General features: G+C 47.5%; 1 protein-coding gene across 3 annotated transcripts in view; it reads right to left on the bottom strand.

Moving 5' to 3' along the window:
- Positions 1–13,480, bottom strand: part of Sim1 (SIM bHLH transcription factor 1) — an 84,681-nt gene extending 71,201 nt beyond the window's left edge. The window contains exons 1-3 of one of the 3 annotated variants that reach the window (XM_004862479.4): positions 13,114–13,480; positions 11,841–12,459; positions 2,607–2,689 (exon numbers count right to left, since the gene is read on the bottom strand). In XM_004862479.4, coding sequence (XP_004862536.1) covers positions 2,607–2,689; positions 11,841–12,015 — 258 coding nt within the window. In that variant the 5' untranslated portion in view covers positions 12,016–12,459; positions 13,114–13,480. Of the gene's footprint in view, positions 1–2,606; positions 2,690–4,861; positions 12,460–13,113 lie in introns of those variants that run through there. The other 2 variants (XM_087187934.1, XM_087187933.1) reach the window with 2 other exon arrangements.
- Between the last annotated feature and the right edge of the window lie 2,314 nt (positions 13,481–15,794).

Here is a 15,794-nt window from a genome sequence, read left to right as displayed (position 1 = left end):
GAGACCTAGGATGAATCAGATTCTTCCCTCGAGGAGCTGAAAGTCCCACTGAGGAAAATGGCCTTAAGATGGATATATAATGACCACAAGGCTGAATACAGAGTGCTGAATAGGCAGAAGACCTAGAAGCTGAGCAACCAGAGGCCAAGAGGAGCATCAGAGAGGCCATAAAGGAGATGATTTAAGTGGGAATTTGGAGAGAAAGCTTGGAGAGAAGAAGGCAGGAAGAGCATCCTAGACAGAAGTAATGATATGGCAAAGGCAGGCATGGCAGTTGGGGGATGGGGGGTGGCAATGATGGATCTGGTGTATTCGGAGGTGATGAGTTGTGTGTGCCAGAGATGAGACAGAGGAAGTATCCTCATAGTAGACTTTGGGAGTGTGGAGTGTCAGTCTGAGTAATCTGGAGTTGCTCCTGTAGGCATCAGGGTTCTAACATAGGTTTCCAAGCAGGAGAATACATGCTTAGATGTATTTTTCTGGCAAAGTATAGACAGTGATCCTTAGATGGAAGCAATGGAGATGAGGCCAGAGCAGGTAACTGCAGTAGAAATGGTCAAGCCTGAAATTGGGCAGTCACAAAGAGAATGAAGAAGAGGGAGAGTCTAATTCAAAGATTGCACTGGCTCTGCACTCCATGTAAACTGATGGCAGAAAGAGAAATTTAGGTTGACTTCCAGATTTCAGTAGGGACATAGAGCTCATTAGTGAAGATTAAAAATTCAGAGAAACATGAAATTTTGGATGATGGAAGTCTAGGTGCAGGAGATAATGAATTCTAGTCTTGGAGATGCTAATCTTTCAATGCATGCAGATTTCCACTTAGAAGTTTCCATTGGACTATAGGAAATAAAAGTTTGGAGCTCAGAAGGGGATCTGCACTGAAGAAACCAGCTGGAGTCATGTGGAGAAAAGACTTGAGGTTGTGGCATTGGCTGAGATCACCCAGGAGGTCTTGGGAGTCAGAAAGGACACATCATTTGCAGAATAGCTGGGCAGGGGGGACAGCAAGGAGTGGGAGGGAAGGGGAGAGAATTTGAAAATAGTGCTGTCTTAGATATAGAGGAAAGAGGAGACTGTTAAGTCATCAGCATCACTTCCTTTTGGTCTTTGCCAAAATGTTACCTTGGTGAGGCCCTCACCAACCATCCCCACTTTAAATGGCAAAACTAAAACAGAGTCCCCTTTTCCCCTTCTTACCAGAGCACCTATGCCACCTGGTGCACTATGCAGTGCCCCTGTGTGGGTTTGCAAGGCCGCTCTTTTTAGAATGCTCTCTCTATGAGGGCAGGGCTTTGACGCTCCTGTATTCATGGGATGAACAAGTTCAGGTAGGATAATAGATGAGCACCTAATTATCAGTATCAGAATGTGGTGGTGCTTGTGCAGAGCACAATGGGTGGAAGAGATGCCAGACTGCAGAGATGTGGGGGTGAATGGGAAAGGGAGGGAGTTAACAGAATTGGGCACGTAAGTCAGTCCTGCCAGGACTTTAGGGTGAAGAAGAGGAAAGTGGTCAGGTAAGAGCTGGAAGGGGTAAGAGATTGGGTTTTGTTCTCCTATTTATTTTTCTTGGAGAAATTAGGAATATGGGAAAAGTTGGGAAAGATGATACAGGGACATGATAGAAGGTGTTTCAGTAAAGGAAGTTCCAGAACCTTCCTAGATAAGTGCAAAATTACAGAGCCCAGGTCAGTGAGGGAATCCTCTCCCAAGCCCTTTGTTCTGTGAAACTAATATCTGTTTGGTCCCTGGGAGGGAGAAGAGAATGGGTAGCAGTGGGACATGAAAACTGTTGGGATCCTGCAAACAGATGTGGCCTCTTAGGCTCCAGGCTCCACTGGAAGAGCTGCCGGTGGACTTGAATAATAATAAAGAGGGTGTAGGGGCAGAGACAAGTGTCAAAGCTAAAAATGTCACTGGGGGATATTTAAAATATTTGTTTTGTGATTTAAGTCAGCAACGGGGAATTTAAAACAGTGGGCCCTGCAAACAAGAAGGTAATGGGCACCTCACACTGGTTAAACTCATTACTTGGGGGTGTGTTTGTGTTTACCCCAAGGTTTGTACAGAGCCGAGCTGGCCTGAGACTGGGCTCTCAGGAAGAGAGGGGGAAGGCTGGGAAACAGGGAGGAGATGAAATGAGTTGTAGATGCAGCTGGATCCAGAATGTATAGGCTTAAAATACTGATGGGCATTTCTACCAGATTCCTGTGATTTCCTTTGCAAGTCCTTCATTTCAGATGGTTCTGAAGCCCGCCCCCATAGGCTTGGCCCCAGCCATTCCAGTTTTCTGTGTCAAAAGGTGACAAAAGCACCCTCTCCCTTTGGCCAAGAGTCCTGAAGGGGCCTTGGAGTATTTTCTAAACCCAAAGTTTTAGTTATTCCTTTACCTCCTTCTGGGCTTCATAAAACTCCATCTGCCAATCCACACTCAGCTAAGACTTGAAGTTTTAACTTTGAAGGAGTCCCTGGGCTGAGAGAGAGCCCTATCTACATTGGATTGTGTTTATTTATTTATTTACAGAAACTGAAAGCCCAGCAGAGCAGTAGGCAGGCACAGGGACCTTGAAGCACAGGTGCCACCAGAAGACCTGGGCCTGTACCTGAAGAAGATGGGAGCCCAGTTCACGGCCAACGTTGTCCAGGGGACTTGTGCGACTTGAGTGGCCCCACGCCTCCCCTAGCCCTGTGGAAACACAGAAACAACCTTTAGCAACAATTCCCCCTGCAGCTGGAAGTTTGGGACTTGTCAGAGTTTGTGGTTTGTTATACATGGGCTCCAGAGAGAGCACCGACACCATCTCCAGTACCTATCCACTCCATAACCTGCACAGTGAGGGAGCATAGGGCTTAGGAACTTGTAACTTTTGGCCTTCTCCCCATTGGTTTCTGAGTGGAAATCAGACTTGCCCCACCTGATCAGCCCAGGTTTCTGAGGAACAGCAGGGCCTTCTTCCTGCACAGCCAGGCAGGACCTCAAGTGGCCTTTGCCTTGGAGGAACCACAGACACTACACCCCGCTATAACTTTTGCAGGAGTTCACTAGTGTGTTTACAGGGGTGAGGGACACCTGATTTCTCACTCAAAAGTTTTAACATTGTCCTTTGTCCTTATCAGGAACCAGAGGACATCTCCATACCCAGAGAAAGCTCTTGCTCCCAGAAAAACCTGAGATAATTGGCGAGGTCCATCTGGTCCCTGATGGTCTTTCTGACTGGCTGCTGGGCTTTCTAGTCATTCTCCTCCTTCGTCTGTGACTTTAATCCTTTATGGAAAAACCTATTTACAGTGGACCTCCAGCTTCCTGCTCACCAGCATTCCTGGCAATTCTTCTTCCCCTTTCCCCTCCTAAGCCCGATCTTACACACCCCTCAGCCTCCCCATTCACCTCCCCAAGGAAAAAGAAGGCCCATGGGCTTTTCGGAAGTCAGTTACTTTTAGGTGCTCAAAATCTATTAACAACATTTTCCTTCTGCCTGGACATAAGGAATCATTCAGTTTCTCTACTTCCCAGGTGCCATCTTCTATTAACAAACAGCTTATTCCTCTCCTTAATGTTACTACATTTGGATCTTTTGATGCTTTGCCACAAACCCCAGCATCATTCTGGAGCTGCCTAAAATACAAAGCACTCAAGATTCATTGCTGATTTTCAAAAAATATTAGTATAACCTACTATATTACCCGTGAACAGGAAGAAATTTTTAAAAAGCAGAGGAAATTTGTGCAGACCGATGTTAAACTATTTATCTTTTAACAATGGAGCTGCTGAAATTATTCCACTAGATAAGTCCTTCCATTCTTAGAACCATTGCGGAAGGTTGAAGATGACATTTTTAAAGGTAATTTACTTTGTTGGGGGCAAATGCACAATAAAGCACACAAGGACACACACTCCCATGGTACTATGGGGCTGGAAAGGATCTTTCACAATAAAACATGGAGTTTAACTTTCTGAAGGTGTTGGCCAGGAGCTGCTTCCTAAGCAAGCGATCAAAACCCTGGCTGCGAGTACCAGGAGCGAACGGCCCTTAAGCTCCAATAGGGTCTTTCTGGGTGTTTGCACATCTAAATAAATCTAACGATTTCCCCGCAGCTCTGCAAACACGGACGCTCCCGCCTGTGACTGGACTCCTCTCCCTCCTTCGCACAGATTGACCCCTCCTGACTCACCCCGCCCCAGCTACCCTCCCCGAGTGACTCCACTGCCCCAGTCCCTGCCGTCCTCCCGGGCCATTCCAGAAAGGCACGCGTCTCGGTCACCTCTTCGCTCTGTCACGTTCCTTTGGCTCCTCCCGATCCAGCCAGCCTATCCTTGTTTTCTGGCACCTGTATTTTGGTACCTGCTCAAAGGTACCACCCAGAATGGGAAGGCGGGAGTCGGCTGCGGAGAAAAGGCACTGGACCTGCTGAGAGCGACTAGCGTGGAGGTGGCCCGGGGCCCTAGGGCACCGTTGAAGTCTTGGGGTCCTGGAACCCCAAGACTTCGCTGGAGCGCAGGCCCCACTCCCGCGCCCCGGGGGCGGGCTGAGCAGAGCAGTGCGAGTGTTAGGAGGCCCCGGAAGGGCGCAAAACCTGCCGGGGGGTGGGGACAGTCAACGACTCTCTTTAAATTTTGGGAGAATCTTTCGGAGTGGCCTCGTGACGGAAGCGGTCTGAATGGTCCTGAGCTGCGCGGGAGGTGGGGGTAGGAGACTGGTTCTGATCCTAGCGCTAACCTCGATTGTGAGTTGGGTGACGGCCTCAGAGGTATGCGCCTACGAGGGAAATAAGACTTCCCTCTGGTTAATCAACAGCCCGTCCGGTGCAGGGAACAAGGCCCTCCCTCCTCTCCCCGGCACACTCCCCCGACACGCACCTTTTAAGGGAGCTTTTGTCTTTACGGAGCGTTGCTTTCTCTTTTTGTTCCCGTCGAAATATCTATGGTACAGTTAGGTCTGGGTTAATATTTCCCGAGGCACTGGCTACCTTGCCTACCTGTCAGGCGCTCCTGGTGTATTACCAGGGCCGAGCTCACCCTTCGGGTGCGGAGGACACCTGCCCAAGCCCGATCGGGGTCACCCCTTCTCAAAAGTCTCCAAGTGACCTCCTCGCCTCCTGCCTTCCGTAACGCGCTCCGGCACCCAATTTCCTTTGGCGAGGGGGTAAGCTGAGATTTCGTTTCTGCACTTGACCTACCGCAGAAAATTCGCAAATCCTTTGATTGTCTGTTTAAAATGAGGAGGAAACCAGCTCCCTTTGCGGCAGGATTACAGTGGGAACAAGATCTAAAGATTCTCTTGTAATTCAGTGAGGCCGAGGGAATGGGGTTTTGCAGAGGAGAAAAGGAGCTCTGTGAGGGAGGCGATAACTAAATCGGGTTTTAGACAAAAGGATTTTCCCCAGCTAAAGTGGCCGAAGACAAAGGAAAACATAATCTATTTTGGAAGATTTCCAAGATATGCCACATTAACCTTGGCAGATAAATTTTGCTTTTCCCAGCGCCCCCCCTCCCTTAAAGTCTGGTTTATCATATTTACATAAGTAGCATTACAAGGGATGTATCTATTATGGATCTAAAGGGCTAGCTCACATTTCACGGGAAACCCAGGCGAGTTTCACTGTTGCTTTACCCTGGGTGTGTGGTTGAGCCATTTCCATTTAAATACCCCCTGACCCAAGGATTACCTCAATGGACTGACTGCGCGGGTTTTGTAATTTCCTGAAAATGAGATTTCGATTTATAAAACAAGAAACCAATTAGTAACCAAATGAGGCGAAGTAGATCCACTAAAATTGACCTAATCCCACAGGCACCATTTAGGCCCGTTCTTGGCGAATGAATGATGAGCCCCAGTCTAGCGTGAGCTCAAAGCATCATCCAGCTGTGTTATTGCAAGCAGCAAAAATAAATTGATCGAGCTTCTCCTTCCAAATGAATTTCACACCCTTGACAACATATAGATTACAGACCAGGCATCCTCACCTCCTTCACTCAGACAGGAAGAGGAGGAATAGAAGAGCTTGTTCTACTGTTTTGTTTTTCCTGTTAATATATAAACACAATCTTTCCATAGAAAGTGTTTCCTTCTTGTAGCCCTTCCCAGGGACCTTTAGCTCCCGGACGGGTGGTGTTATGCCTTTTAGGCAATGGGGTGAAGGGTGAGTGGATAAGTTGTTCATGGTCACCATCACAACCTGGGAACTGAGGTGGAAAAGGCTGAGGAGTGTGAACTCCTCAGGCCCAGCAACAGCTTGTCCCAGCCATGGGGTCCTTCTTGGGTCAGGGTTCAGGGTTCTGAGGGAAGATGCTGGCTCTGAAGTAACCCCCAAAACCCCAGATCCCTCATTTCCTGCAAGGCCTGTGGGCACAAAGTGGCCTTGGTGTTTCCACTCCGCTGCTTTGGAGACTGGATACTCTCGGGCAAAGAGAGGGACATAGAATGGGCACTCCCAGTTGGACTGAGCTCCTGGAGCAGTTTCTGGGCAGAAGCCCTTCAAGCACTGCGGCGGGCATACCTGCTCCCAGTTACAGTGCTTGTTTGGGTCGTCTCAGGCCACTGAGGGCATGTTGCAGAGCTCTCCAGGGCGGCGGCAACTGTGTGCCTACCGTCTGCAGTGTGTATCCTGCCCGCCTCTGCTTGCCTCTGAGGGGCCAGAGACTCGGCAGGCCCATCCCTGGAATGCACTGACGGGGTGAATCCGGTGGAGACCTATGGCCCCGCGCTGGGCTCTCCCTTCTGCGCCCTCCAAGCGCTCCATCCGGTCCCCAGTTTAGGCTCCCAGTTCAGGACCAAGCACGCCAGCCAAGCTTTCTACCCCAACCCAAGCCTGCCACCAATGATCGAAAACTCAAAAACCGAAGGAGGGCAAGTTTCGGCCAAGTCCAGTTTAAAACTGAGGACAAATGAATAAGGGAGCGTGCTACTCGGTGGACAAGTGTTAATGATTTTTTTCCCCCAGGACTTTGAGCCTTAGAGTGCCTTGGGGACTTGGTGATGCCACCTCCTCACAAGTCCAGCAAGGCAGTCGCACAGGCAGGAGTATCTTTCTTGGGTTCTACTTGTCCTGGGGACACCGATGACCGCACCCAACTCGCCCTTCCGGCACAGCCTTATCGGACAGGATCTCCCCTTTAGGTTTAAACAACTGCCTGTCCTCAGGCCGGAGCAACCGGAAGGGTGGTGGGCACACACCCGCACCCGGTGGGGTGGTGCCCGGAGCACGGGGCGGAGGTGTCTGGAGCCCTTCTAGACCCTGCCCCGCTTAAGAACAGAGCCGACCGTGTGGAGCTGTGCCACAGCTGAGGAGAGGACGGGATACAGGACGCCGACCCAGTCAGCCGAGTTCTTTGGGCTAGGGGAGAGGCGCGGTGGAGGTCTCGATCAGATAAATGTCTCGGGTCTGGCCAGAGCCCCGCAGGTCCAGGACTTGGCGATAAAGCCGCCCGTTGTGTAGAGCACCTGCAGCAGAGAACTTACTCTACTGTAGACAGAGTGCTGTATTCGCAAAGTAGAAAGAAGCAGCAGGACCACTCCTAAATAATCAGGGTTCCCTTTCCTCACACAAAATTTATAAGTCCATTGATCAGAGACTAGTAATGTGTGATCCACTGGGGCCACTACGTGTTACTGGAGATTAAACCTCATTTTCCTGAGAAATACCTGCGCCGACAGAGAAATGCAGCAAGAATCCGTAGGTTTGCTTCTGTAGCCCATTTGCCTGTAAAAGTTCAAAGTTGCCAATGTTCCCAGAACTAAGAAACAACTCCCTGAGAAATCAGCAGTGCCCTTTGTAAATTTAGCCTGGAGTTAGTTTCAGGTGGATAATTGTACCCTGCTTTTCGGGCATCCTACCATAACTAAGAATCCCGTTTTTGTTTTTGTTTTTTCTGTTGCTTTTTGTTATTTTTAGTAGAGTTCCCTCTCTTTAAAGAAAAAAATGTATTTTTCAATCGAATCTACAATTTCTAGCACATAAATCTGCCTTGAAAATGCTTTTAGTTCTGCACTCTACATTTTAAGTCAACATCAAAACTGAAATTAAACAGAGAAAACCAGCGTGGAGCATAAACTGTACTTAAAGACTTTTAAATGAGAAAAACTTCTGTAAGAAAATAAACATGGAAACCTAATGCTCAATCATTTCTCAAAGCAGCAAGAAAAACAGCCTTAAATCACCCATCCATGTGGGAAATGGACCTCTTTTCCTTTTTCAGTTCTCTGCCTCTAAAAATATTTATTACATGATTAAGGATTCCAATCTTGAAGTGAATGTTCTAGAAAGGCTCTGTGAAGGTTTGTCTAATTGTCTTTGACCCTTGCAAGGATTCTTCTTTCCTGAGCAGCTAGTAATTTCAATTCTTTGATTTTTTTTTCAAAGACATTTTGACAATGATATGGTAGGGCAATGTTACCATGATTCTGAATAGCAATGGATTTAAAAACCATGTTTGATCGAAGTTTATACACATCTCTATGCCACCAGCCAAAATTGTATTAGAGCTGGATAATGGAAATGTATTTCTTTTAAAATTTGTCCTGTTTTGTATACCTATAAGGTCATGCCATCTCCTTTTTACCTGGTTCCTGCTGGCTAGGAGAGCACCAAAGATTTATACATTTCTATATCCCTCAATTTTTCCTCCACAAAGCTATTTTACAATAGAATGTTATCAACTGGGACATGTACACTTTAAATAATTTCACAGTAATCTTCCCTGATTTTTTCTTATTCTATTAATCTCAAATCTAATGGCAATATAAGGCTTATTTTTAATTATTCCAGGTACCTATATCCCACTGCTATGCTTTCTCTTACTCCCAACCTCCCCTGAATAATTCAATATTGTACACTCACGTAAAATAAGGAAAAGTTGAAACAATCCCCAAACAAAAGCTACTAGACACTGGAGGGGCAAAATGTATTCAGTGTATTTAGCAAGTGGGGAGGATGGGGAATTACCTACATTTAAATTATTTCCTCCTTTTATCAAATGTAAGCATGGAAGAATTTTTGTTTTTTCATTTAGTTTATAGTCTTTAGCTATTACCGGACAATATAGATAAAACATGATACAAATATAAACTGAACTTATACATTGTGATACCTAGAGTTATGTCACCAGATGTGTAATTATTTCAGTTTGTGTTTCTTGCAAAATCTATGTTACATGGGATATGATGTTTACCAAGGTAAAATAGTTATCTTTAAGACTAGGTACTAGGATTATTTCAAGATACATATAAAGAAGAGTTTTATCTTTGGAATTATATATTTAAATCGCACAAAATTTACCATCATATAAAGTACTCAGTTGCCTGCACTGCCCTGGACCCCAAACTCCCCCGCTGCTGCCTTGAGTCTACGCTGAACCCGAATGTGGCACCCCCTGCAGGTTGTGGCTGCTTCTGTGGCTTGTCGCTATTTAACTCCTTTGAGTGCTCCTTTGAAAACTCTTGTGTGTTGTTTTTATTTGTTGTTATTTTTCTTTACTCTTTTAAAGTGCTATGTTTGGGTTTGGGGGTTTTTGAAGAGCATACACTCTCAAAATTAAAACCTCAGCCCTAAGAGCCAGCTATTCCGATGACCTTTCTCTCACTGAGTAGAGGCTGTGGGTGAGTTATGTGCTCAACAGTAGCTGGAGAAATAAAGGACGTGCCTGGAGTTCACCCGTCCTCCATCCCTCCTCCCCGAAAACTCACACTCACCACTGAGGACCGGGGAGGTGGGAGGGGCCCAGGTTTCGAGGAAGGTGGGGGTGGGGGCTGCTGAAAGCACAACTGCTGATTAAAGTAGCCCACGGGGAGAGCCTGGGCCTTTAGGGGACTTCAGAAGTAGTCTTCATAGGGCTTTCTTTAAAAATAACTAGAAGTTGCCTCTAAGAGTCGTAAATTAGCTATGCGTTTACTTTTTGTTTCTCTTATTTATTCAGCACAAGATTTCTAATTTGTGGAATTAGCACTTAAACAAAAAAGCTTACTCTCTTAACAACAAAAACAGTCGGATCCCCTAAAGGCCACGCCTGCTCTGGGTCAGCCTGATACCCACTAGCGTCCCCAGCCCGGGACTCCCCGGGCTTTGGGGTCCTGCGTGGTGCCCGCCCTAGAACACCGACCCGCTATTCTTCACCTCCTGCGATTACTAGCAGCCTCACAAGCAGCACCATATGCTGCTTCTGATCAAACAGAGAGCGACATCGGCACCGATAATTGACGAGACCCGCTAGATATCACGAAGAAAGGGAGCCCGCTGAGACTGCAGGGGTTGACAAATCACTGCTAATAATCCTGTTAGGAACAGCGCGGCCAGCGGAGTTCGCAATAGCTTTATTTTTATAAAGTAGGCGTTGACAGTATAAAAGACAACGAGATCTCTTTTTTTAAACAGAAGGCCCTATGCGTAATGGTAATTTTCCCAGAAGCAATTCTTAGCGCAATTCGAATAGGAACTATGGGTTTTAGATACATAGATCCTTCCTCCTCTTTTCCATTTTAAAAACTTTTCTGGTACTTTCAAGCTTAGATTCCTCTTCTCCTGTGGTTTTCACAGTCAAATGAGAACTGTTCAAGAAATCGTTTTCAGAGGACTTGACTATAAGAGAACTTTAGTTTGAGGGCAGAATTGAACTATAATTTGGAAGTTTTCCTGTAGCACCCTTGACTAATTTAGAGCGTGTTTTGGAAGCTTGACATCAAGATCAAGCAAAGTGAAACTCCAAACCCTATTCCTCTTCCCATCATAATTTCTTTAAAAAAAAAAAAAAAAAAAGGAAAAGAAAAACCAAACACCTATAATCAACAAGAACAAATCTTTATGGGTCAAATAAAAAGCTCTCATTTTTAAAACATTTCTCTTGGGTTTTTGTCTATTAATCTCTCATTTACCATGCTAAATTTTGCTTTCCTAGCAAAAATATCTATAAGGTATTTTTTAAAATCAGTTATTCAGATGCAAACAAAGGAAAGAATGGGTAAATGGAAGAGAGAAGAGTCCTTTTCCTAGTGAGTATAAATAGCATTTTTTAAATACAGCAGTGTTCTGTGAAAGCTGTTCTGTACTTACACAGTGAATGTTGATAACCAAATACAGTTTTTACATCATATCAACAGCACAGCTTGTCTAACTTCTAGGCTTCCTTATAAGAGAATTTCCCCCAAATTAAGTCACCAACTTGTCACTCAGAAGATATTCTCCAAGCAAGCTAACCATTTTAATTCAATCTTATATATGTTGGAATTAGCCTAGAATCTTACAGATAATATTAAGGCCAGAGCAGCAAATTACCAAGCTTCATAGTTAGTTTCAGATTCCAAAAATGTCTTGAAAACTTAGAATAAATTTTCTATAACCATCCAAGAGACTGGGTAAATTTGGGAGATATTCACAAATATGCCTGTTCCTCATCTGCCGAAATATAGATACATAGAGAGGTTATTACCTGGCTTAGCTAGCTCCATGCACATGGGCTTATCTATACTTAGCAAAATGCAGTATTCAGCATTGCTCCTACCTTCCACTGGATACAATTCTAACAAGAGAAACAAAAAAGAAAGTCATGTTTGGATTAGTAGTACTCTCAATTGAGCCCAGTATCTGAAGTGTTGACAAAAGCACTGCTGGGCTCCTTCCCAACTAAACACATCTGATGGACTGCAGAAAAGTATGAATGGAGAAATAGAGAGAGTCTGGAAAAGGGAACAGGAATTCTGGTTCAAGGAGGACCTTAGTCAAGTAGCCAGGCTAAACTTTCCTTTGCAAAGAGCATGTGTGTACTTCCTTGCTCGACAGAGTAGGCTTTATCCCTGGCAAATCCTTTCCTCCTTCCTTTGACATCCCATCTAGGCAAAGTCACTTACCTTCTGGAAACACCACTCTCATTTTGAGATAACTGGTGGTGAGTCTGATGATGGATGCTTTGTCCAGCTGCGAGGTGATAGCGGAGGGCAAAGGCAATAATTTAGCCAGTTCATAAAATTCACTGTTTTCCTTCTCCCTCCTAGTCCGAGCAGCATTTTTGGACTTTTCTTTCATTGTGTCTAGTTCCCCCTTTCTTCTTACAACATAAACTCCACAGATTCATCCAAAACCAAAAATTAGCTTTCAATTAGATATCATACTAGACAAAAAACACGAACTCATACTTTGAACTAAGACGCTGAAGTTTACACCAGGGACAGTGTATGGATGATAGTAAAAAGCCAGCTCGTGAACAGAAAATATATTCTTTGAAGATGTAAGATGCAACTGTAGGAAATTCGCTCATCCGCGGCAATTTGGGCAATCATGGAGGTCTCTAGGTATCAAATGCTGGCAGAACCTCTTAGGAGCCAGCGTTTTCTTCTATTCTCCGCTGCAAACCCGGTTCCTTGGAAAATCGACATAATAATTCTCGACGAATGCTCTTCAGTTTCCTGGCACTTAAGATGGCTCCGAGACGGTTTGGGAACAGGAATCCCGGATAATTCTTTTAGACCACTGCGAAGACAACAGCATCAGAGCGTAAGAAACCTGCGGCTCGGACTTTACTCACACCCTCGCCCCAGTTCAGAAAAACGGCGGAAAGGGCCTCAGCGCGCCTCTGCTTTCCTCGCCAGCATCGGTGCGGGTTTGTTTTCTGAGATATAGAGAAATCAACAGTGGGACCGAAACCCTTGTCAACATTGTTCACATTCCCTCACCCGTGCCGGCCACATTCTTCAGTCCCGCTGGGAAGTTGCCCAAACAACAAAGCGCATATTTTTGAGGACCCTCAGGAGACCTTCGGCCACCGGTCCCCGCTTGCGGCGTCCAGGCCGGGCCCAGGTCCCGCAAACCTGAATTCCTCCACAGCGCTGCGGGAGCCTAGCAGGCCCCGCACTGGGCAGTCTGGAGTCTGGCTGCCTCCCAGACAGGGTCTTAAATCTGAGCGAGTCCTCAAAAAGTGGCGCCTAAACATCAAGCCCCTTGGACCTCCGAGGAGACCCAGGCTCCCCCTGGCCAACAGGGGCAGGGACGTGCGGCCGGGCAGTGCAGGTTAACAGGTGGCACTCGCGACAGCTCCCTCGCTGGCGCCGGGGACAAAAATGTTCCACCCTCAGCCTCGCCTGCCCCGCGGAAGAGCCGCGCCGAGGTGGCTGCTGCTCCACCTACCTTCCGTCCTCGCGGGCTGCAAAGGGTGCGGAGGTGCCCACCTCTTAATTGCACTCAGGCCTGTGGTTCAACTGAGCAACTCCGCCGTCCGCTTCCCACTATCGGAGAGGAGCCCAGCACTCCTTGACTCCTTTTTCTCGCTCATGAATGGGGGCGGGGGTGCGTGGCAGAAAGAGGAGGATGCGGGCTTTGGGACGGGCGAGCTGGTTTTAAAATCCTCCTCCTCGGTACTTGCTACGAAGCCAGTATTATTCCTAATTGGAAGCCAAAATCGCCCCCCCGTAACTTCTTTACAGCTTATGAAATTTAGCTTTAACTTCACTCCCGGGCTCCCTTTCTCCCGCCTTCCCTAAATGTCACTCTCAAGACTTCCTGCTTCCCATTGGCTCAGTGCACTCGGGGACAGGCGCTCATTGGCCAGTCTGCTTGAATGACTGGGAAAAACGCATCCCCCCCCCCCCCGCTCTGGGCTCCGGGTCCAGCGACCCGCTTGGCCGCCGCGCTCCTATCCTAGTGCGCGCGGAGTTGGCGCTGCGGGGCCGCTGCTCTCAGCCTCGGGGTCTTGGGCGTTGGGCGCTCCCGGTGCTTCCCCCCTCCCCGCGGTCGGGTGTCTGGGCCTCCGCCCTGCGCACCCGCCGGGCACTGCTCCGAACCCTTGGCCGCTGCCTGGGTCTGAGCTGCGGGCGGCGAGGCAAGATCAGCCTGACAGCGGGAAGGTGGCGGCCGTCTGAGCTTTATTTTCTCCCGAGTTTCTCTGAACCCAGAGTGACACCAAATTCGCCAGAAGAAATAAATACAATACTTCATCTGAAGAAAGGTGTCATTTTGGAAATGGTTCCGGTTCGGGGGCTGATCCGTTCCTTGCGGATAAGGCCTACGTGGGCAGTTTTCCTCGGGAAGGTGCAGTGGACATTGGGGGAAAACAGGTCCTAGATCAGGCCAAAGTGGAGTCAGAGTGATTGATACACAGCTATCTCAAACAATCCGTTACTTTAAACGTCAGCTGAGTCGATTAGGTTTTGTTTCAGGAAACAGAAGTCCGATGTGAATGTTCGTCGCGGATAAGATACTGTCTACATGAGTGAACTTAAAACGTTTAAATCCCCCACTGGAAGTTTTTTAAAGGAATGGTCCCGAGTACCATTGCTAACAACTTACAGTTGGGAAACTCACTTGAATCGCATTCTCTTTCTGTCAGTCTGAGGACAGACAACAGATAACCACGCAAAGAGAAAAAAACAATTTTGCCAGATAACAATTATTGCCGTCCAGAAATCCCCACTGGGTTTTGGTGCTGTTAGCGACAAGGTTCTGCTCTTGGAGGTGTGTTTGGTGGGGACGTCTCATCTGCCATAAAATGAGCACGCCTGTAACTGTGTACTTGTCCTGTAAATTTGTGCCACTAATAGCGGCTGAGAAAACAAATATTTTGCAGATGGGCGTGTGCCATTCTGCTGATATTCGGAATACCTTTAAAAGTGTTTGCTCAGAAACAGACATCTGCCATCTCCCTTGTCACCTGATGGCAGTAAGCTTGTAGGACAATCGGAGCTTTCTGGGGTTATTTACACATCTGGGCAACACCTGGCAAGAGAAGGTGAATGTTCTGAATAGAAAGAAAAACAGAAAAGAAGTAAACACGGAGGTTTTGTAAGTGTTTCTGAACTGGAACCGGCTAAAGGGCTCAAATCTAGAAGGAGGAGTCATTTCCCCAGTGGCAGGAGCCACTTAAGAGACCTGGCTCTGGATGGTTCCCCCCGACGTGTGATACACCTCTTGTTAACAAGAGGTGGCTAGAAGGATTGAGATGCACCACGGCTCATTTATACACAAGAGTCCAGAAAGAGCAGGAAAGGTCAAGTTTGCCACTACATGGGAAGAGAGGGGAGGGAGGCGCGTGGAGAGAGCGAAGTAACCTTCCGTGACCCTCGTCTTTCTGCCAACCTCAGGATAGGATGGTGCCTCCAGGCTACGCAATGACACTTTAGGGTTAAATGAACCAGTTGTCTATTCTGACTGTTCTAGAGAGGATTTCAGTCAAGTCTGTGGTTGCGTTAAACCTATCTGTACTTCAGACAACAGGCAGGTATGGAAGCGCTCCTCTGGAGTCGGAAACTCGTCCGCACTGAGGAGATCAGGCGGACAGGGGCGGGGGGGTGGGGGTGGGGGGGGCCTGGTGGTGTGGGAGTTCGCACACGCGCGTGCCTGACCGAGCGAGCGGAGGAAATGCAGTCTTTTGCTCTCAGAGGCAAGTGGGCAAAATGGTGTGGAAGGCTTCACACCAAAGGTCGGTGGGGGGGGGCGGGCTTAGGCGGTGGCAGGCTTCTTCAGCGTCCCAAGGAGGCTCCTTGGTCGATGAACCCAGTAGATGTCCATTGATAAACAAAGTGCATGCTCGGCCCAAGGGTGACGACCCTCCCTAGGTCCTTGGCACACAACGGTCTGAGTCGCGTTTACCGAGAGACTGTGTCAGCATGGCGACCCACACCTATTTTTCTAATCTTTGAACTCAGGCTAGAGCCCTAACTCGGCTCCTTCACTCCACAGCTTGGCACCGGGACTCGGCCTAGCATCCTCTCGGGGACCGGCTTGCCAGCCCTGGCTTGAACTCCCTCAGCCAGGGGACGTGAACCGTGAACCCTGAACCCGCACCTCAGGTGCCTCACACCTACGTGTTTGGA

The sequence above is a fragment of the Heterocephalus glaber genome, unplaced genomic scaffold, assembly GCF_053883595.1.
Source record: "Heterocephalus glaber isolate CG9 unplaced genomic scaffold, H.glaber_assembly_v1.0 deba00001523, whole genome shotgun sequence".
NCBI lineage: Eukaryota > Metazoa > Chordata > Mammalia > Rodentia > Bathyergidae > Heterocephalus > Heterocephalus glaber.
This window is presented reverse-complemented; position numbering and strand designations above follow the sequence as displayed.